The 24,016-nt window shown below is 43.1% G+C and overlaps 1 protein-coding gene across 1 annotated transcript in view; it reads right to left on the bottom strand.

The window, feature by feature from the left end:
- The window catches only part of LOC126427027 (speckle-type POZ protein-like), a 131,929-nt gene extending 108,865 nt beyond the window's left edge, over positions 1-23,064 (bottom strand). The window contains exon 1 of the mRNA XM_050089193.1: positions 22,961-23,064. Within this exon, the coding sequence (XP_049945150.1) occupies positions 22,961-22,994 (34 nt within the window). The 5' untranslated portion in view covers positions 22,995-23,064. The remainder of the gene's footprint in view (positions 1-22,960) is intronic.
- Positions 23,065-24,016: the final 952 nt, after the last annotated feature.

Raw genomic sequence — 24,016 nt, 5'->3', positions numbered from 1 at the left:
AGAAGTCATTTTCAGAAAGTAAGCACGTCAATCCTTAGATTTTAGGCAAAAATCTTTTGTAAGGCCTGCATCAGGCATGGTTCGTAATTAAAGGATCTGAGGCGGTGCCGGCCCAAATATGTATTACAGTAGAGTCTCGATTATCCGATCTAAACCGGCCGCGGCATTGTCGGATAAGCGGGAAAGTCGGATAACACGGAAAATAATACAAAAAAACACAAAAATTAAACTAAAGTAGGCCAAATGAGTTAAACATTTAATACAACACAAATCAGATTAGACTGAATAGATATTTACTGTGTGAAGTAGTAATCGTCTTTTGTTTGCCTACTGTTTGCCCTTTTTTTGCCGCTAAATCACGTAGTCTCTTAAGAAGTAAAACCTTGGTAGACGATGTTTCGTCCAGTTGCTCTACATATTTTAAAGCAGTTTCTAAGGCCTTGTGACCTTCGTTGTGAGAAATCTTGGGCGCACTTTGCTCCACTACATCCGCTTCTTTTTCGTTTACCATGTTGACTATTTCGTCATCTTGGACAATCCATTCATTTATGTCATCTGTGGCGTCAGCACATCCCGGAACTTTTCGTAACAATGAAAGTAGGGTAGTATTTTCTGGTCCGGTCTGCTGCTGTAGACTTTCATCATCTGGAGAATTTTCCTGTAGCAAAATTTTCCAGGATTTTGCAATTTTATTTGCTCCAACACTCTTCCAAGACTGGGCCACGTCATAAGCTACGTCTTTCAAATTAATACGGCGCAACTGCTCTAGCATGTGTTCCCCCTTGTCCATAGCCTTAAGTAAAGAGGAAAGCAAGTTTCTGCGGTAGTTTCTCTTCAGTGTCTCTAAGGTCCCTTGCTCCATAGGCTGACATAAGGATGTGACATTTGGAGCCAAAAACACGGCCTTCATATCTTGATCTTGATGTTCATCTTCATTAGGATGACAAGTGGCATTGTCTAGAAGCAACAATGCTTCGCGGGGCAAGTTGTTGGCTTTCAAAAACTTTTCAGTTTGTGTCACGAACTCGTTAAAAAACCGTTCTTTAAAAATGTCTGAGCTCATCCAAGCATGTTTTTGGTTGTAATATTTCACCGGTAAAGCATTTTTTGATGCATTTTTAAATGCTTTCGGTTTTTTGGGTTACCTACCACAGACAGTTTCATTTTCAAATTTGATGTGGCGTTACTGCATGCAAGAATTGTCACTCTTTCTTTGCTACGTTTGTAGCCTGGCGCTGCGTTTTCGGCCTTTGACGCTAATGTTTTTTCGGTAACATTTTGTAATTCCGACCAGTCTCGTCGCAGTCAAAAATTTGATCGACTGTTAAGTTTTCCTTGTCCAATACCTTGTGAAGTTTATTCCTAAACAATTAAACAGCTTCAAAATTTGCTGAAAGCTTTTCACCACAGACATTAAGTTGCAGAATTCCGTATCTTTTCTCCAATCTATCGAGCCAGCCTACAGTAGCTGTGAAATCAGGTTCACCTTCGTTTAGTTCGTTACGAAACTTTAAGGCTTTTTCCTGCTAAATAGGTCCCGACATCGGTACAATTTGATCTTTATGTTGAGTAAAGCACAGGAACAAAGCTTCACTTACCGTCTCAATCACATTTTTTCACGGTTTTCCGATCTTCCAAAACAGCCGAGGTTGCTCGCTGAGAACACCACTTCTCAATTTCATTGCGGTTCCCTTTCCAGTCTCCAACTGTTGTTTTCCCGACGTTATAATCTTGCGCCACTTTTCATAAAGTTTCACCATTGTCTATTCTTTTTAAAGCTTTAAGTTTCTCTTCCATTGAAAAGACCACATTTTTCCGTTTTGAAGCCATCACCACAATTTTTTTACAATAAACAAAGTGCAACACGTCCACTCCACTACAGATCTAAGTTAGCGCTGAGGAGTAGAGTTGTGGCGATTCGCGAATGAGTCGTTCACTTGAACGACTCTAAATAAAGAATCGTAAGAATCGAATCGTGATACGGGCGAATTGTCGTTCAAAGGAATCGTAAGAACGATTGCATGTTTCCGAGTCGTGACGCTTCCAAGTTCCAACGATTCGTCGATTCTTAGTACGCTATGCTTCGAAGGCAGCTTCCGAATCATGCCGAATGATTACGACCGCCAAATGGCAGTCAAGTGGAGGATGCGTGTTAACAAAGGAAGCTCGGAACTAACAAACGAAGTTCGTGGGCCGTAATTTTACTCGTGAAAACCAAGCTGACACACTCGGCGGTGGCTGACGGAAACGAGCGTAAAGGCATTTCCCTCTATTATCGCTACTATCAGCCACCGCGCCGACGTCAGCTTAGTTTGCGTGAGTAATACACGAACTAGTGATGACAGAAACGATATACAGCGAGTACACGGCTCCCAATACACACGATTGAAATCAATAAATCCAACTATCATGAATAAATACGTACCTCTTATTTGCTGCAGATGCAATGCAAAACATACACACCGTTACACGCGAGCGATAGAACTTGGATTATGAATTATATTTCGCGTATCTCGAAAATTCTGTTAGTTCCACCAGTGCTGCCAGTAAATGGCTGTCGCACTGGACCAATATTACAGAGCCTACACAGGGTGTTACAAAAAGGTACGGCCAAACTTTCAGGAAACATTCCTCACGCACAAAGAAAGAAAATATGTGAACATGTGTCCGGAAACGCTTACTTTCCATGTTAGAGCTAATTTTATTACTTCTCTTCAAATCACATTAATCGTGGAATGGAAACACACAGCCACAGAACGTACCAGCGTGACTTCAAACACTTTGTTACACGAAACGTTCAATATGTCCTCCGTTAGCGAAGATACGTGCATCCACCCTCCGTCGCACGGAAACCCTGATGCGCTGATGCAGCCTTGGAGAATGGCGTATTGTATCACAGGCGTCCACAATACGAGCACGAAGAGTCTCTATATTTGGTACCGGGGTTGCGTAGACGAGAGCTTTCAAATGCCCCCATAAATGAAAGTCAAGAGGGTTGAGGTCAGGAGAGCGTGGAGGCCATGGAATTGGTCCGCCTCTACCAATCCGTCGGTCACCGATTCTGTTGTTGAGAAGCGTACGAACACTTCGACTGAAATGTGCAGGAGCTCCACCGAGCATGAACCACGTGTTGTGTCGTACTTGTAAAAGCACATGTTCTAGCAGCACAGGTAGAGTACCCCTTATGAAATCATGACAACGTGCTCCATTGAGCGTAGGTGGAAGAACATGGGGCCCAATCAAGACATCACCGACAATGCCTGCCCAAATGTTCACAGAAAATCTGTGTCGATGACGTGATTGCACAATTGCGTGCGGATTCTCGTCAGCCCACACATGTTGATTGTGAAAATTTACAATTTGATCACGTTGGAATGAAGCCTCATCCGTAAAGAGAACATTTGCACTGAAATGAGGATTGACACATTGTCGGATGAACCATTCGCAGAAGTGTGCCCGTGGAGGCCAATCAGCTGCTGATAGTGCCTGCACACGCTGTACGTGGTACGGAAACAACTGGTTCTCCCGTAGCACTCTCCATACAGTGACGTGGTCAACGTTACCTTGTACAGCAGCAACTTCTCTGACGATGACATTAGGGTTATCGTCAACTGCACGAAGAACTGCCTCGTCCATTGCAGGTGTCCTCGCCGTTCTAGGTCTTCCCCAGTCTCGAGTCGTAGGCTGGAATGTTCCGTGCTCCCTAAGACGCCGATCAATTGCTTCGAACGTCTGCCTGTCGGGACACCTTCGTTCTGGAAATCTGTCTCGGTACAAACGTACCGCGCCACGGCTATTGCCCCGTGCTAATCCGTACATCAAATGGGCATCTGCCAACTCCGCATCTGTAAACATTGCACTGACTGCAAAACCACGTTCGTGATGAACACTAACCTGTTGATGCTACGTACTGATGTGCTTGATGCTAGTACTGTAGAGCAATGAGTCGCATGTCATCACAAGCACCGAAGTCAACATTACCTTCCTTCAATTGGGCCAACTGGCGGTGAATCGAGGAAGTACAGTACATACTGACGAAACTAAAATGAGCTCTAACATTAAGCGTTTCCGGACACGTGTCCACATAACATATTTTCTTCATTTGTGTGTGAGGAATGTTTCCTGAAAGTTTGGCCGTACCTTTTTGTAACACCCTGTATAGAGAGAATATAGGCTCTCTAACCAATACCTTTCTTGGCGGATCGCCGTGTAATACCTTCTTTAAACAAAAGCTTTTTAATTAATAATTTCAAGTTCGAGTTTTCGAATGTTATCGTGTTCAGATTCATATTAAATTTTAGTGAAGTAATGTCGCTGTATACGATTGAATCCTACTGTTTAGAAGTATGTCGTCTTCTCACGTAAATACTAGTGACAGCGGCAAGTTCTCAGACAAATTAAAAGCAAAATACCTATGCTTTGTATTTAGAAGAAATGAAAGTTAAGCCAAATTTGCTGTGTGGGAGGGCTCAACTGCGTTATGAATTACAAAGGTGATGTGGACTTGGAAAGACATGTTAGCACAGAAGAACATAGGATGATACGGGCCAAACCACGTCTGCCTCACTGCCAGATTTTGTTACAATAAAACGGACGTCTGTAGTTAGATACGTTCAAGCCACACAACCAAACTGGCATACCACGTAATTTTGCACCACCTTTCGCACAAATCGACTCCTCTTTGCTGGCATACTGAAATAAAACAATAGATGCAATCAAATCAAACGTGACCTTTCACCAATTCAGGCATTACAGATATAAATCGAGAATCACACTTGTAACGTCATATGCATGTTTACTCATAAATAATTTCTGGCATATCTTATCATGACGCAGTTCGATTCTAACACCATTGACAATTTCAGAGATGTCCTGCCATCTGTGAGTAAGATGTAGAACTTTTTGCATTCTGTAAGAATCGTGCCATCGCAGACTAGAATGAATCGTGAACGAATCGTAGGAATCGATTCGCAATGTGAGATTGAATCGTAGGAATCGAATCGGGAAAAAGAATCGTGTTGCCCAACTCTACTGAGGAGTGAAGAGTAGCAGACGGCGACAATGAACTGAGTATCAACAAACAACACGTTAGCCACTGACCCGCCGCCGGCTGGCGCACGGCCGGCACGGTGAAAGGGTGTGTCGGGTAACACAGGAAGTAGCATAACCGAAGATCGGATAACCGAGACTCTCCTGTAAAACATTTTCTCAATAACGGGTTATAGAATATGAATTGTCAGAACGCATCTCGCATACACATGGATTTCATTAATGGCGGTCAACTTTTTTGGAACTGTTAATATGTGATATCACGCGATGTTTCTCTAACGGGTAGTAGCTAGTCTAAAGGCTGCCCCTTGAAATGCTGGTTATCTCTATGTAACAGATTTGGGGGCGCAGCTTCCTTAGGCTGCGAGCAGACTGTCTCAGTCAAAGGACGTGACAGGCTCTCGCCAGAGGTCACACGGTAACAAGGGCCGACAGCTTGCCCACAAGGCGTCATATCTCCTTCCTCAGTTTTTGGCAGGGCCGACGAGGTCAGTTTACCTTAGGTTAGACTATTTTACACGACTGGTCATTAAAATTTCTACACCACGAAGATGACGTGCTACAGCCGCGAAATTTAACCGACAGGAAGAAGATGCTGTGATATGGAAATGATTAACTTTTCAGAGCATTCGCACAAGGTTGGCGCCAGTGGCAACACCTACAACGAGCCGACATCAGGAAAGTTTCCAACCGATTTCTCATACACAAACAGCAGTTGCCTGGTGAAACGTTGTTGTGATGCCACGTGTAAGGAGGAGAAATGCGTACCATCACGTTTCCGACTTTGATAAAGGTCGGATTGTAGCCTATCGCGATTGCGGTTTATCGTATCGCGACATTGCTGCTCACGTTGGTCGAGATCCAATGACTGGTAGCAGAATATGGAATCGGTGGGATTAGGAGGGTAATACGGAACGCCGTGCTGGATCCCAGCGGCCTCGTATCACTAGCAGGCAAGATGACAGGCATCTTATCCGCACGGCTGTAACGGATCGTGCAGCCACGTCTCGATCCCTGAGTCAATGGACGGGGACGTTTGCAAGACAACAACCATCTGGACGTACAGATCGACGACGTTTGCAGCAGCACGGACTATCTGCTCTGAGACCGTGGCTGCGGTTACACTCGACGCTGCATGACAGACAGGAGCGCCTGCGATGGCGTACTCGACGACGAACCTGGGTGCACGAATGGCGAAACGTCATTTTTTCGGATGTATGCGGGTTCTGCTTACAGCATCATGATGGTCGCATCCGTGTTTGGCGACATCGCGGTGAACCCATATTGGAAGCGTGTATTCGTCATTGCCATACTGGCGTATCACCCGGCGTGATGGTATGGGTTGCCGTTGGTTACACGTCTCTGTCACCTCTTGTTCGCTCTGACGGCACTTTGAACAGTGGACGTTACATTTCAGATGTGTTACGACCCGTGGCTCTACCCTTCATTCGATCCCTGCGAAACCCTACATTCAGCAGGATAATGCACGACCGCATGTTGCAGGTCCTGTACGGGCCTTTCTGGATACAGAAAATGTTCGACTGTTGCCCTGGCGAGCACATTCTCCATATCTCTCACCAGTTGAAAACATCTGGTCAATGGTGGCCGAGCAACTGGCTCGTCACAATACGCCAGTCACTACTCTCGATGAACTGTGGTATCTTGTTGAAGCTGCATGGGCAGCTGTACCTGTGCACGCCATCCGAGCTCTGTTTGACTCAATGCCCAGGCGTGTCAAGGCCGTTATTACGGCCAGAGGTGGTTGTTATGGGTACTGATTTCTCAGGATTTACGCACCCAAATTGCGTGAAAATGTAATCACACGTCATTTCTAGTATAATGTATTTGTACAATGAATACTCGTTTATCATCTGCATTTCTTCTTGGTGTAGCAATTTTAATGGTCATTAGTGTAGTAAAACATTTTCTCGATATCAGTTTACAGAATCTGGTCAGACTGCATCTCGCATACACATGGATTTCATTAATGGCGATCAACGTTTATGGAACTGTTGGTATGTGCTATCAAGCGATGTTTCTCGAACAGGCAGTAGCTAGTCTTAGGCTGCCCCTTGGAATGCTGGTTATCTCTATGTAACAGATTTGGGGGCGCAGCTTCCTTAGGCTGCGAGCAGACTGTCTCAGTCAAAGGACGTGACAGGCTCTCGCCAGAGGTCACACGATAACAAGGGCCGACAGCTTGCCCACAAGGCGTCATGTCTCCTTCCTCAGTTTTTGGCAGGGCCGACGAGGTGAGCTTAGATTAGGGTGTCCATTTCATTTTCATTGAAAAAGGGGACATTTAAAATAAATTAGAGAAAAACCTGGGACAATGAAGAAAAAACTGGGGACATAAATATTGTATTGACTAAATTTAATACACACAGTTTACCTTTACAACATGCACTCAGATGATCCCAAATCACTTTTTACAATTATTCTCCCACACTGTCACCTACTTTTCACTTTTATGTGCTTTATCAAGAAGCGCATTTTCGTTTGAAATTGTGTCATAAAAGTCAGTACACTATACACCATTAAAGTGTGTTTCGACAATGAACAAGGCCCTCACTGTTTCAACTTTCATTCTTTTTTCATCTGATAAAGAGTTCACTAACGAAAACACAACAGCATTTGGCCCAGGAATTGCCAGACAAAACTCCACCAAATGAATCATGTTTTTCATGTTAATGTTTTTACTTTTGAAATTAGCAATTATTTTACACCATGTTGCACTAACACTTTCTTTGTCTCCTTCACTTTTTATGAAGTTGTGTGCACACGAAAATTCATCGAACAGTTCGTCTTCATCAACAGAAAAATGTGGTACAATACTTTTAACAAAAACATAACAGTCCTGAACATCCTTCCACTGTAGCTGCTCCTTTTCAGTATTAACCCAGTCAAATGTTAAGGTGTGAGAAATGGTAAACACCAGTCTCATGTACAAAGGATGTGAGAAATCTTCCAGATTATCTACATTGTAGTTTGACCAATAATTTGTTTATTTCTTGATAAACTTCCACTATTGTGATTTCTTGTTTTACAATACATTTAATTGTTGTAGAGACAGGTTTTAGCTGGCTAACAAGAAAATGTAGAAGAATAGACACAGGGTTATCAAAGAATTGTTTAAGGATAACAGGACACTTACCAAGGGAAATGAAATATGATTTCAAAGCAGGAAATATCGCTACAATTCTTTCCAATGCTGGTAGCATTGTCTTGCTGTGCCCAAGTACGGTTTTGTATCCAGTTTCAGTAAAATTACAGAACGACTTCAGAGATCCAACCCTTACTTTATATATGTGGAAATGCTTGTAGATTTTGTTTACAATTAATTGGCAGTCGATGGGTAGGCAATCTGAGCCCGTTTGTAAGGAATTGTGCACCACATGTGCTGGATATCACACTATATCATTCACTGTGTTCTGTTGCAGTTTATAGAACAAATTTTTCCTTTCTTCTGCCTACCACCAAAATTGGTGTTAGTGTTGTCTGCAGAAACTGCAATCACCTTTCCCTCAAGATCATATTTCTTTAAAACCTCCAGCACATAATTCTGCAGTAAATCTGAAGTTTCCCCAGCTAAATTAACCAATTCGAGCACTTTCATCGTGATGCCATTTCCAGGGTGAAAATACCTGATAAGGAGAGGAACCAACCTCAAACCCAGATGATTCGATGTATCAATCATTACAGAAATGAATCGAGCACTTTTCAGTTCATTTAAAACCTTCTGAGCTCCATACGATGCAATAACATTTGAAATGGTTGCATTACATTTGGTGTGTCCACATGTGAATTTAGGATTGAAAAGTGTTTAAACAACTACTGTAGTACAGTCCATTGACTTAAAGCTGTGGTTATGCATTGCACTGTGGTATGCAAACGTAGATTCTTGTGCTGCCAACTGCCTATGCATTTCTGTTACGGATTTTAAGTTTACATAGTAGTCACATGCGCATTTATTTGCTCTTTTCGTTTGATCACTCATGCGATGTTTCTTCATCTTAATGTGATTCACGATGTCAGACCTACCATGACCGACAGCAAATTTTGATCTGCACAACGTACATTCTACAGTTTCTCCACTACCAATGATAAAAGGGTACTCGCTTTTTATATTGCTGTTAAAATTACACTTTCGTTTTGGCATAATGAAACAGTGATTGCACAGCGCAAAACATTAGCAGTGTGGTGTCGAAAGCCAGAGAGCAAGTATCAGTGGTGTAGAGTATCTCTGGACCGAAAGGACGGATTCAGTGGATCGATTTAGAAGAGAAGAATCTTTGTTGCTATTGGTAACCTATAGTGCGTTTAAAATTACTTGCGATATTTGACAGTTCGGTGTATGTTTGGGGTATGCTGAAAGTCATCACACGCTTCCTAGGGTAAATAATTGCGCAGTTAATGGTTCAAATGGCTCTGAGCACTATGGGACTCAACTGCTGTGGTCATCAGTCCCCTAGAACTTAGAACTACTTAAACCTAAGTAACCTAAGGACATCACACACATCCATGCCCGAGGCAGGATTCGAACCTGCGACCATAGCGGTCACGCGGTTCCAAACTGACGCGCTTAGAACCGCACGGCCGCACCGTCCGGCGCGCAGTTAATAGCAAGTCAAACAACCAGTAGCGTAAAATAGTCTAGCCAAGCGGAATCATAAAAAACGGGACATTTGAGCGTCCCCAAAAAACTTTCGGGACAGCGGGACATTTTGGTAAAAAACGGGACTGTCCCGAGAAGAATGGACACCCTAGGTAAGGTTAGACTATTTTATGTATGAAATAGGCGATACTTGTACCTCCAAGGACAGGACTCACACTACGGTACCTGTGAACTTGTAGACGAGTGCTGTAGTTTGCCTGTTGCTATCATAAGATGCCCATAAATGAGCTGCACCTGTCTCGAAACGAACGTGGCGAGTACTGTACACTGTCGTCAGTTACTGGAATTACCAGACAAGTTTTACGAAGGGACAAACACCATGCCACGAAAGTTAAAAACGCATTCAATTTCTGACGTCACTTTCCTTCTCTCACCAGCGATTAGCTTCAGAACGAACCACCGCATTGGAAACTAACAGGTCGTAATTTATGTTTCTCATGTTTGTATGCGTGGAAAAACTGGTAGAAATCGACCTCGGGGAAGATCAGTTTCTAGCACTTTTAGACTTAGAGAAAGCTTTTGACAATGTTCACTGGAATACTCTCGTTCGCCGAACGTTGTGGCCGAACGGTTCTAGGCGCTTCAGTCCGAAACCGCGCGGCTGATACGGTCGCAGGTTCGAATCCTGCCTCGGGCATGGATGTGTGTGATGTCCTTAGGCTAGGTTTACGTATTTCTAAGTCTGGGGGACTGATGACCTCACATGTTCAGTCCCATAGTGCTCAGAGCCATTTGAACCATATGAATACTCTCGTTCAAATTCTGAAGGTGGCAGGAGTAAAATACAGGTGGCGAAAGGCTATTTACAATTTCTACAGAAAACAGATGACAGTTATAATAGTAGAGGGGCATGAAAGGGAAGCAGTGGTTGGGAAGGAAGTGAGACAGGGCTGTAGCCTTTCCCCGATGTTATTCAATCTGTGTATTGAGCAAGCAGCAAAGGAAATAAAAGAAAAATTTGGAGAAGAAATAAAAACTTTGAGGTTCGCCGATGACATTGTAATTCTGTCAGAGACAGCAAAGGACCTGGAAGAGCAGTTGAACGGAATGGATGGTGTCTTTAAGGGAGGATATAAGATGAACATCAACAAAAGCAAAACAAGGATAATGGAATGTAGCCGAATGAAGTCGGGTGATGCGAAGGGTATTAGATTATAACATGAGACGCTTAAGGTAGTATATGAGTTTTGCTATTTGGGGAGCAAAATAACTGATGATGGTCGATGTAGAGAGGATATAAAATGTAGACTGACAACGGCAAAGGAAACGTTTCTGAAGTAGAGAAATTTGTTAACATCGAGCATAGATTTGTGTGTCAGGAAGTCTTTTCTGAAAGTATTTGTGTGGAGTATGAAGTGAAACATGGCTGATAAGTAGTTTAGACAAGAGGAGAATAGAAACCTTCCAAATGCGGTCCTAGAGAAAAATGCTGAAGACTAGATGCGTAGATCACGTAATTAATGAGGAGGTACTGAACAGAACTGGGTAGAAGAGGGATTTGTAGAGTTTCACTAGAAGATGGGATCGGTTGCTATCAAGGGATCACCAATTTAGCGTAGGAGGGAAGCGTGGAGGGTAAAAAGAGATGAATACACTAAGCAGATTCAGAAGGATGTAGGTTGCAGTTGTTACCCGGAAATGAAGGAGCTTGCACAGGATAGAGAAGCGTGGAGAGCTGCATCAAACCAGTCTCTGGACTGAAGATCACAACAAAAAACCCATGTATTACGAAAATATGTAGCTTCTGTGATGCACTGCTGCACTAATGATCTCTCCAAAACACATTCAGAGTGTGATTTGTTACGCTACAGCGGCACGATGTGCGACTTCAGTCTGTATGTTTTTGACAATGAGTTTACGAGCACATAATGGTTACTTTACGTGGTGAAAGTACATGTTTCCATAACACGACGCAGGGGTACAATTTAAGTAAGGAAGTACGTATTATCTAAGTAATGAAAGATAAATTTGTGGTTCCACAGGAGCTCATTCTGTTCTAGAAATGGTGAAAATCAATGCAGTATTGGCTGGATACTCACATAATCAGATTCTAGTACACTTCACTGCTCTCAAAACGCTTATCTAGTTGACTTAAGCAAGGAAGTAACAATATTCCTGGTGGCACTATTATTTCAAATTGAGTGTTCCTCCTAATAAAGAAAATCAATGTTACTGTGTCTTTTAACGCACGAGAACAACTTCAAAATTCGGTTTAGAAGAATTAAAAATTTGGTAGGACAGGTACTTGAGGTGAAAGAGTGAAAATATTAGATTTTAAATTAGTATTTAGAGCATTATAAATAACATCTAACATATCACACAAAAACTTTGAAACAGGAATTTCCGGAACGTGGTATAGGCCTAATTACACACATCAACAAAAGTTTTGCATCGCCCTCGGTTTCGAGAGTTCCAGAACCTGTACAAAAAATTGGAATAGCGAGCAACATTATTTCCGCCCTTTTTATTGCTCATGAAAACCACACATTGCATGTTGTACCACCATACAGCGAGACCTTCAGAGGTGGTGGTCCAGACTGCTGTACAACCCGGTACCTCCAATGCCCAGTAGCACGTCCTCTTGCATTGATGCATGCCTGCATTCGTCGAGTCATACTATCCACAAGTTCATCGAGGCACTGTTGGTCCAGATTGTACCACACCTCAACGGCGATTCGGCGTTGATCCTCAGAGTGGTCGATTCATTCCAGGCATGCTCGATACGATTCACGTCTGGAGAACATGCTGACCACTCTAGTCGAGCGATGTCGTTATCCTGATGGAAGTCATTCACAAGATGTGCACGATGGGGGCGCGAATTGTCGTACATGAAGACGAATGCCTTGCCAGTATGCTCCCGATACTGTTGCACTATCAGTCGGAAGATGACATTCACGTATCGTACACCCGTTACGGCATCTTCCATAACCACCAGCGGCGTACGTCGGCCGCACATAATGCCACCCCAAAACATTAGGGAACCTCCACCTTGCTGCACTCGCTGGACAGTGTGTCTAAGGCGTTCAGCCTGACCGGGTTGCCTCCAAACACGTCTCCGACGTGTCTGGTTGGAGGCATTTGCGACACTCATCGGTGAAGAGAACGTGGTGCCAATCCTGAGCGGTCCATTGGGCATGTTGTTGGGCCCATCTGTACCGCGCTGCATGGTGTCGTGGTTGCAAAGATGGACCTCGCCACGGACGTCGGGGGTGAAGTTGCCCATCATGCAGCATATTGCGCTCAGTTTGAATCGTAACACGACGTCCTAAGGCTGAACGAAAAGCATTATTCAACATGCTGGCGTTGCTGTCAGGATTCCTCCGAGTCATAATCCGTAGGTAGCGGTCATCCACTGCAGTAGTAGCCCTTGGGCGGCATGTCATGGACAGTTCCTGCCTCTCTGTATCTCCTCTATGCCCAAACAACATCGCTTTGGTTCACTCCGTGACGTCTGGACACTTCCCTTGTTGAGAGCCCTTCCTGGCACAAAGTAACAATGCGGACGCGATCGAACCGTGGTATTGACCGTCTAGGCATAGTTGAACTACAGACAACACGATCCGTATACCTCCATCCTGGTGGGATGACTGGAATTGATCGGCTGTCGGACCCCCTCCGTCTAGTAGGCACCGCTCATGCACAGTTGTTTACATCTTTGGGCGGGTTTGGCGACATCTCTAAACAGTCAAAGGGACTGTGTCTGTGATACAATCTCCACAGTCAACGTCTGTCTTCAGGAGTTCTGGGAACCGGGGTGATGCAAAACTATTTTCGATGTGTGTATTGGAAAGATGTAATCGATAATCGACAGATGTCAAATACCAAAGTGTCACTTCTGATTTTACTTGACCCAGAACTGTATCTTTAATGTGGGAATTGGATTTTTTAACAGAACTCGAATCACACTTCTAGTAGTAGGGGGCGTACTCGAAATTGCTTTGCTGTATTTATCTAACGTTGTGCAGACATACGTCAAATAACTTTCCCTGACTGTCATTCAGTATACGTGTGAAAGACAATCACAAAGTTTTGTGTAAGATACTCTGGCCACACAAAGCAGTGAAAAGTGGAAACACATACGTACACCACACTGCAAACAAATTCGCGTAACAGAATCACAATCCTACTGTCATAAAAACAACACTAGTAAGCCGTAATAATAATTTGTAGTCAGCTGATGTCCTCCTACCACAACCCAATAAAATCTACTACAGTAACTTTAAGCAAAAGATAAGCCAATCTTGTCACCTGAACGAACTTTTTTTCCACGATATAGTCTCACACCTAATGATGCTTTCCTGTCTCCACGGCGAGAACTATACGCTCTGTCCTCAGTTACCGGAATAACCAGACAAGTTTTACAAATATATGAGATGACGGGAGGAGCTTTTTGTTACATACTCGCGATAATTCGTGGTGTCCTTGAAATGGCCGAGCGGTTCTAGACGCTTCAGTCCGGTACCGCGCTGCTGCTACGGTCGCAGGTTCGAATCCTTCCTCGGGCACGGATGTGTGTAATGTCCTTAGGTTAGTTAGGTTTAAGTAGTTCTAAGTCTAGGGGACTGATGACCTCAGCAGTTAAGTCCCATAGTGCTTAGAGCCATTTGAACCATTTGTCCTTGAAATGCAAGTTATGAAGACACTGTTTCGCTGTATGTATTTACAGTTGTGAGACAGGGTTGTAGGCTATCCCTGACGTTATTCAATCAGTATATTGAGCAAGCAGTGAAGGAAACAAAAGAAAAATTTGGAGTAGGAATTAGAATGCATGGAGAAGAAATAAAAACTTTGAGGTTTACTGATGACATTGTAATTCTGTCAGTAACAGCAAAGGACTTGAAGAGCAGGTGAAAGGAATGGAAAGTGTCTTGAAAGGACGATATAAGATGAACATCAACAAGACTAAAACGAGGATAATGGAATGTAGTCGAATTAATTCAGGTGATGCTGAGGAAATTCGATTAGGAAATGATACACTTAAAGTAGTAGATGAGTTCCTATTTGGGGAACAAAATAACTGATGATGGTCGAAGTATAGGGGACATAAAATGCAGACTGGCAATGGCAAGGAAAGCTTTTCTGAAGAAGAGAAACTTGTTAACATCGAGTATAGATTTAAGTGTCCTTTCTGAAAGTATTTGTATGGAGTGTAGCCAATGTATGGAAGTGAAACACGGACGATCAATAGTTTAGACAAGAAGAGCATAGAAGGTTTCGAAATTTGGTGCGACAGAAGAATGCTGAAGATTAGATGGGTAAATGACGTACCTAATAAGAATGTACTGAACAGAATTGGGGAGAAGATGAATCTGTACCAGAGCTTGACTATAAGAAGGGGTACGTTGATAGGACACGTTCTGAGGCATCAAGGGATCACCAATTTGGTACTGGAGGGCAGCGTGAAGGGTGAAAATCGTAGAGGGAGACCAAGAGATGAATACACTAAGCAGATTCTGAAGGATATAGGCTGCACTAGGTACTGGGAGATTATGAAGCTTGCACAGGATAGAGCAGCATGGAGAGCTGCATCAAACCAATCTCAGGACTGAAGACCACTACAACAACACATTTAAAGTTGTGCTGATGTACGTCCATTACCCTTCAGTGACATTTACCACACGAGTGAAAGACAAGCATGAAGTCTAGCATAAGGAACTCTAAAAACCTAAAGCACATAAAAGTGGAAGTACATACCGTACGCCACATTTGCAAAGCATTTCTTATTAACAGGATCACTGACCTACTGGCACGAAACGCCAGCAAGGAGTAATAGTAAACTGTAGACACTGAATGACAATCTACCACAATAAAGATCCATTACAGTAGCTATAAGCATATAAGATACGCCACCCACTTCATCTGAACAAATTAATTTTTCAGGTTATGATCTATGCATAAAATTTCCAATGAAGATTTTGCTTACTTGAGGTTTCCAACAAACCTGCCATTTCAGTCCACAGTGAACTACAAAACCGCTCATTAATTTCAATACAACTTGGTATTTCAGATTTACAACACAGATCAAACGTTATTTCACACAAAACATGATTATTATAACTTCAACATACAGACTACCGGCCATTAAAATTGCTACACCACGAAGATAACGTCCTACACACGCGAAATTTAACCGATAGGAAGAAGATGCTGTGATATGCAAATGATTAGCTTTTCAGAACATTCACATAAGGTTGGCGCCGGTGGCGACACCTACAGCGTGCTGACAAGAGGAAAGTTTCCATCCGATTTCTCATACACAAACAGCAGTTGATCGGCGTTACCTGGAGAAACGTTGTTGTGATGCCTCGTGTAAGGAGGAGAAATGCGTACCTTCACGTTTCCGACTTTGACAAAGGTCGGATTGTAGCCTATCGCGATAAGCTGTTTATCGTATCGCGACATTGCTGCTCGCGTCGGACGAGATCCAATGACTGTTAGCAGAATACGGAATCGGTGGGTTCAGGAGGGTAATACGGAACGCCGTGCTGGATCCCAACGGCATCGTATCCCTAGCAGTCGAGATGACAGGCATCTTATCCGCACGGCTGTAACGGATCGTGCAGCCACGTTTCGATCCCTGAGTCAACAGATGAGGACGTTTACAAGACAACAAGCATCTGCACAAACAGTTCGACGACGTTTGCAGCAGCACGGACTATCAGCTCGGAGACCGTGACTGCGGTTACCCCTGACGCTGAATCACAAACAGGAACGCCTTCGATGGTGTACTCAGTGACGAACCTGGGTGCACAGATGGAAAAACGACATTTTTTTCAGATGAATCCAGTATCTGTTTACAGCATCATGATGGTCGCATACGTGTTTGGCGACATCGCGCTGGTTCAAATGGTCCAAATGGCTCTGAGCACTATGGGACTTAACATCTGAGGTCATCAGTCCCCTAGAACTTAGAACTACTTAAACGTAACTAAGCTAAGGACATCACACACATCCATGTCCGAGGCAGGATTCGAACCTGCGACCGTAGCGGCCGCGCGGTTCCAGACTGTAGCGCCTAGAATCGCTGGGCCACCAGCTGAGGTCATCAGTCCCCTAGAACTTAGAACTACTTAAACCTAACTAACCTAAGGACATCACACACATCCATGCCCGAGGCAGAATTCGAACCTGCGACTATAGAGGTCGCCCGACTCTTGGGGTGTTTCACAATCTCTATGGCCTCTCTGTATAGCCTTCCGTGATGTTCGCTTGTGGGTGGCAGTCCTGTCGAAATGAACGTGGTGATCTCCGGACTGTAAAGCATGTTCCGTAACAGCTGATACGTCATTCTCTCCTCTTCTGCAATTTCCCTTGTGTTCTTGCAGTCCTTTTTTAACAGTTACGAGGGCATTTCGAAAAGTAAAGATACAATGGCTCCCAGTCCTTAAATAGAACATTTATTTAGAAAACATCAGTTACATGTTAGTAACTGGATTATTTGTTATTTTTCGACATAATCACCCCCGTTATCCAAACATTTGCGAAGTCAGTGCACAAGCTTGTGTATCACACAGTCACAGAAGGTTGCCGCCTGTTGTCGGAACCACATTTGAAGTTCACCTTTGATCTCTTCATTGTCGTGGAATGATTTTCCACCAAGATGAGACTTCTGGTAACGGAAGACACGGAAGTCGGTGGACGCAAGGTCCGGGCAGTATGGTGGATGGTCCAATATGTCCTGTTTGAATTGTTTGAGTAGTGCTTTGGTTACGAGCGCTGTGTGAGACCGAGCATTGTCATGAAGCAAGCGGACTACACTTGTCAGCATTCCCCTGCGTTTGTTTTGAATTGCCCTTCGAAGACGTTTCAAAGTCTGGAAATATGCAGCAGCATTAATTGTCTTTCCAGGAGGGATAAATTCCAACAGAAGAATGCCTTGTCTGTCCCGAAAAACAGAAGCCACGATTTTCTTCGCTGAAATCTACGTTTTGCATTTCTTGGTTTTTGGTCAATTTGAATGGCGCCATTGCATTGATTGTTGCTTGGATTCAGGTGTATGGTGGTAAACTCACGTCTCTTCACCTGTCACAATGTGATCAAGGAACTCATCACCTGCTTCAGCGTAGCCTTTTCTTTTTGTGTTCTGTTAACCGTTTTGGAACCCAGCACGGACAATTTCCTGTACCCTAACTCGACAGTCATAACTTCATAAAGAGTTGTCATTGACACGTCCGGTATGATCTGATGCAATTCTTTGAATTTGAGACGTCTATTTGCACGAACTGCTTCCATCAGAGATCACAGATATCCGACCTTTTTTGTTCGTCACCAACATCGGTCCTACCTTCAGAGAAATGACGACACCATTTCGTCACATTTTGTCGATTCGTAATGTTCCCATAAACAGAAAATTTCTTTGTGAGTATCCGCCGGTCGCTGACCTTTTGCATGAATAAAACGTATGACGGAGCGCACTTCGCATTTGGCGGGATTCTGAACCGGCGCAGCCATTTTAAACAAGACCTACTCCAACCAGAAGCAACGTTCAACTGCCGAACGACCGCGAGGAGAAAGCTAAAGGTTCAAGGTTAACACCAGTGTTGCCAACTTGCTCGCCAAAACTCTTCTGTTCCTCTGGCGTACGGTGTATCTTTACTTTCCGAAATACCCTCGTATTTTTGTAGTACCCACGTGCACCTCCCCACAACTACATGGAATCCTATAAATTCCAGCTTTTTCTAGCGGTTGGCGAGCTTCCTTGGCCGACTTCACCCGATCTTGTATCTCCCACATGTGTGTGTAAATTACCACGATGTTCCGCTTTCTCAAGATTTTTCCTATGCAGTCAGTCACGTCCTTAATGAAGGGCAGGAGTACTTTCGATATCACCGGTGCTTGAGCGTCATTATGATTTCTACATTGTGGTCTTAACGCTCTTTTCACCTCAGCGAACAAATAACCATTCTTGAGCAATGCATTGGTGAGGCCTTAATTTGTGTCAAGCAGCTCTGAATCGCTATTTTCCTTGCTCTATCCGCCAACATCTTTACGATGCCTCGCTTTTGTTCTGGGTGGTGGTTTGAATCTCGGTGTAGGAAACGGTCTAAGTGCGTGGGTTTTCGGTAAAACGTGTGTCCGAAGCTATCATATTCTTTCTCGAAAACTAGCACATCAAGGAAATTTAATCTCCCGCCTTTCTCATTCTCCTTGGTGAACTGAATCTTCGGATTGTTCCCGTTCGGATGTTAGTGAAAACGATCCATTTCCTCCCTGCCGTACTGCCACAAAAACGTACCATCCACGCCAAACGGAATAAAAAATTCGGTTTCTTGGTCATAGTTTCCAATGTCTGACTCGAATTTTTCCATAAAGAATTTCGCTATAACCGGGCTTAAGGGGCTCCCCATAGCGCCACCATCTGTCTGTTCATGGAACTCATCGTTACATTAGAAATACTGTATGTGGTTGCGAGCCCGGAATATTTTATTAATTGTGAAAATTCCTGCCTTGAAAGTTTACCTTTTACAACAAGAGAATGCTTACACTATGTGACAAAAAGTATCCACCTGGCTGAAAATGATTTACAAAGTTCGTGGCGGGTGCCCTCCACCGGTAATGCTGGAATTCAGTGTGGTGTTGGCCCACCCTTAGCCTCGATGACAGCTTCCATCCTCGCAGGCATACATTCAACCAGGTGCGGGATGGTTTCTTGGGGGATGGCAGCACATTCTTCACCGAGTGCTGCACTGAGGAGAGGTATTGATGTCCGTCGGTAAGGCATGGCACTAAGTCGGCGTTCCAAAACACCCCAAAGGTTCTATAGGATTCAGGTCAGGACTTTGCAGGCCAGTCCATTACAGGGATGTTCACCACAGGCCGTGCATTATGAACAGGTGCTCGATCGTGTTGAAAGATGCAAGCCACCCCCCGAATTGCTCTTCAACAGTGGGAAGCAAGAAGGTGCTTAAAACATCAATGTAGGTCTGTGCTGTGATAGTGTCACCGGCGTAGTGTATGGTTTATGAGCAGCCGCTCGACCGTGAAATCCAAGTTTTCTCACCTCCCGCCTAACTGTCATAGTACTTGCAGTGGATCCTGATGCAGTTTGGAATTCCTGTGATGTCTGCCTGTTACACATACGTCTCTCTGCAACTGTCGGCGATTTCTTGTCGGTCAACAGACGAGGTCGGGCTGTACTCTTGTGCTGTACGTGTCCCTTCACGTTTCAACTTCACTATCATATAGGAAACAGTGGACCTAGGGATGTTTAGGAGTGTGGAAATCTGGCGTACAGACGTATGACAAGTGACACCCAGTCACCTGACCCACGTTCGAAGTCAGTGAGTTCCGCGGAGCGCCCCATTCTGCTCTCTCACGGTGTCTAATGTCTACTGAGGTCGCTGATATGGAGTAACTGGCAGTAGGTGGCAGCACAATCCACCTAATATGAAAAACTTATGTTTTATGGGGGTGTCCGGATACTTTTGATCACACTGAGTAAGTATCAAAGCCTAGCAATAGTTTCACAAATGATTACAGCTAAAACGACGAGAATACATCCGGTGAGCGAATTATGTCCCGTTACTTTAGCTTCCTTGCTTTCCGACTGCAGGTAACGTGCCTGATTAGCAAGTTCCTTTTGTGAGTGCAGTACATCACAATTGTGTTGCATAAGGCTGATTTTCAAAACAACCCACTTTTAAATCGCAAACATGGAAGGAGGTCAAAACGAGCTTCAAATCTTAGTAAAATGACTTATGCATGGGTTGAGTGAGTTACGTTCTTGCGAATAACAGCAGGATACCACAGGCTGCAAAACAACACAATGTGAATGCAGCGTGCAATTTATCACACGAACTTTTGGAACATGCGGTTAAGATGAAGGTGATGGAACCTAGTGAGCCCAGAGCCAATGTAAACAAGAACCAAGAACAGATCTGCAAATCCAGGCAAGGAGATACACGCAGTTTTAACAGTGCAAAGCACAATGCAGCTGAATGGTTGTGTGCGCTATATCACTTAAAATGCGTATTTTAGTAACACAGAAGTATAAATACGACAAAAGCGGCGTGTAAATGTCCATGGCTGTTGGTCGGGTTGCTCATGTCAGCCAATCACAGCACAAGATGCATGACGTCATTGAAACATCACTGTTTCGTTACGCGAAGTCAAAAATGCCACGGTTCGAGCAGACAGAACATTAAGCATTTGAAGTTTTGAAATGGAAATACGAAAAACATTAAGTATGCATCAAATATACGCGGCGGGGGGGGGGGGGGGGGTGTAAACACATTACCCCTAGATTTTTACCTTGCAGTTAGCTTTTGATGTTATTTAGTAGTTGATTATGAAACGCAAAGAAGACACAGTATGTTTACGTTTGGCTAGACTGCGATATTGCCCCCCCCCCCCTTCTGAAGTCTTAGTGCTGCTGAGAATGATCTGTAGTTCAGCCTGAGGTCTACGTTAGTTTGCGACCTTCCCCAGGATGGAAACCACGAGGCATGCCAGGTCTGGATAATTCGTCTTAGGTTAAGACCACTACCATAAATGAATAAATTGCACGCTTATTTTGTAAGTAAGCATCGTAAAATGAATACATTCCACCCTTTGTTTGTAAGAAAACATTGCAGACTTGTCTGTAAACATAAAATCACTGCGTTTCTCTTAGAACATGCGACCTGTGCCCACTAGTCCGCAAACAGATAAATAATACTCCACCTTTGGGATGTAAAGAATAACCTTCAGGAGGCTCTGGTTATACATAGATTAATGCAACACGTCCACCATTAGATCGTAAGTTAAAATCTTTCGCGAGGTGTGGGTTGTATGTCTTAAGTTAAAACCACTACCATAAATCAACAAATTGTAAGCAAACATTGTACATTTGTCCACACACAGATATCACTGTATTTTCCAAAAACACATGACGTGTGTAAACTCGTCGGTGTACCCGGAATTTTGTATCTATGTAAACTAGCAGCCATGCAACTTTATGCAATAGCTGCAACGGCAGTTAAGTATAAAGCCATACTCCTGTAATAAGCTACAAGTCCAAATGACGATAGTACAAAATCCACTATTAATAACAAGTTCGTTTGTGTGGCCATCATCCGCTGCAAGCACAGAAATATTTGTTTCATGAAAAAAAAAAAAAACCTTTTCTTGTTGCAATGTATTTCATTTCTCACAGGCGCATTTCGCTTTTAACTTTAAGGTATCATCAGTTGGATTTCCAGTAATACTTTTGTTTTGATGTGAGATATTTGTAGAGTATAAAACAGTTCACGTCTCGTTTTTTACGTGAATAAGTGGTTACTTAGATAATTATCTTGAGGTTGAAGCTCTTTCGACTGTGTTTGCTTTAACGATACATATGTTTTTGGATGGGGGTCCGCCTTTAGCAAAACACAATTTTGTTTTTTGTCCCAAACATTTTTCACTGCAGTTGCAGCATCATCAGTCTTTTTTTTATTTTATGGTGTTAAACGCAAGGAATGTTTTTTACTGTTTATATACATGTAAATATTAGTTTTTAGATCGTAATTACAAATTTTTGAGGGTACCATGTGGTAAGAAGGTATGAATACATAATTTTATATGCTCTTCAAAAACCTATAATTACGATTTAAAAACTAATATTTACATGAATATAAACAGTAAAGAACATTTCTTATGTTTAACAGCCATAAAATAAAAAAAAAAAACACTGATGATGCTGCACCTGCAGTGAATCATGTTTAGGACAAGAAACAAAATTATGTTTTACTAAAGGCGAACCCCATCCAAAAACATATGTATGGTTACTTAGAGTTCTTCGCGTTTTTTGGTTGGCATCTGCGTTTCTCTCCTCTGGTCACATGGTGAAAGTTGACTATAAACGTGCTTACGCTGCGTAAGTGAAGTTATAGTGGGGCCTCCAGCATGTGACCAGACGAAAGGAAACACAGATCCCAACGAAAAACGTGAAGAACTGTAAGTACACTTATTTACACAAAAAACGAGACGCTAATTGTTTTATAATGACAATGTTTACATGATATATCAAAACGAAACTGTATCATTCTAGATCCCACTGAAGCAGCCTTTAAGTAAATGGCGAAACGCGTCTGGGAAATATAAAAACACATGGCAGCAAGAGTAGACGTTTTTTTACCTACGAAACAAATATCCACCGTGCAAACTAGCTGCCAACCCAAGATAGAAACAAACAAGACACGAAAGAATAGCAGTAGGAGGCACCGACAGATAGGGAGAAACGACCCCACAAATACTGTTATGTTGCAGCGCACTCACCTCTCGCCTTGTGCTGACCTGGCGCCGCACACATGATTCCACCTCACAGCTGCTCCTCTCGCTAGCAACTGGCGCTGCAGAGGAGCCTGGAGCCTGGCTAGACGTAAACTACGATAGCTGCCGGCCGGGACAACGGCGTTACGTCTGACGTCACATACCGCTGCGTTGTCAGCTCACTCATCTTACACTTTCTGCTACGTGCACACACGTGTTCTATATAGGGTGGCAACAGCGCTATAGGGACATCGATGTTGACACAGAGAAGCATCGATGTTAACCCTCTAACGGTAAGGTGAAGTTTCCTGACATAAACGGTAAGGTGGGGTTGGATTAGACCCCACCCTCCAAATATCGATTTTTCGGGGAGAAATAAAAACTGAATAATGGGAAAAAGTTTTATTATCAATTAAACACATATAATATTTGTTATAACAAGTTTTTTTTATTTTTATAGTCAATAAATAAGAATATAAAGTACTTTGAAATAAATAGAAATTTGATTACAAAAAAAAAAATACCTTAATAGAAATATTCTCTATAATATTATTGAAAACATAGTAAAAATCAATAGATTCAGTCATCAACTAGAAACTTGAGTGCTTTAGAAATTCTACAGATAGGAACTAAATGAGGAACATCTCTTACTACTTGTAGAAAATAATTAGTGTGTCAGCAGTTTCGAAATATAAAGTTCTCAATAATAAATGTCTTTGTACACATAATGTAATACGTGGTTTCTGAACAGTTTTCTGCATCGATATTGTCGTCATCCTCTGACTCAGCCTCCTGTCGGAGAAACTCGTATATCTCCTCAGGAGTTCTAAGGAGCTGATTCGCCATTTTAGTAAGATAGTAGAAGAGAAAACAAAACTAAGATGTAAGATAAACATCAATATGGGGTTGAATCCTCCCCACAAAAGAAACTAATAAGTGTGGCGTAAACAGTAAGGTGGGGTCGGATCCAACCCGAGCGCAGGTAATGTAGGTGCAAAAATGGTTCAAATGGCTCTGAGCACTATGGGACTTAACATCTGTGGTCATCAGTCCCCTAGAACT

This window comes from Schistocerca serialis, chromosome 11 (assembly GCF_023864345.2).
Source record: "Schistocerca serialis cubense isolate TAMUIC-IGC-003099 chromosome 11, iqSchSeri2.2, whole genome shotgun sequence".
NCBI lineage: Eukaryota > Metazoa > Arthropoda > Insecta > Orthoptera > Acrididae > Schistocerca > Schistocerca serialis.
This window is presented reverse-complemented; position numbering and strand designations above follow the sequence as displayed.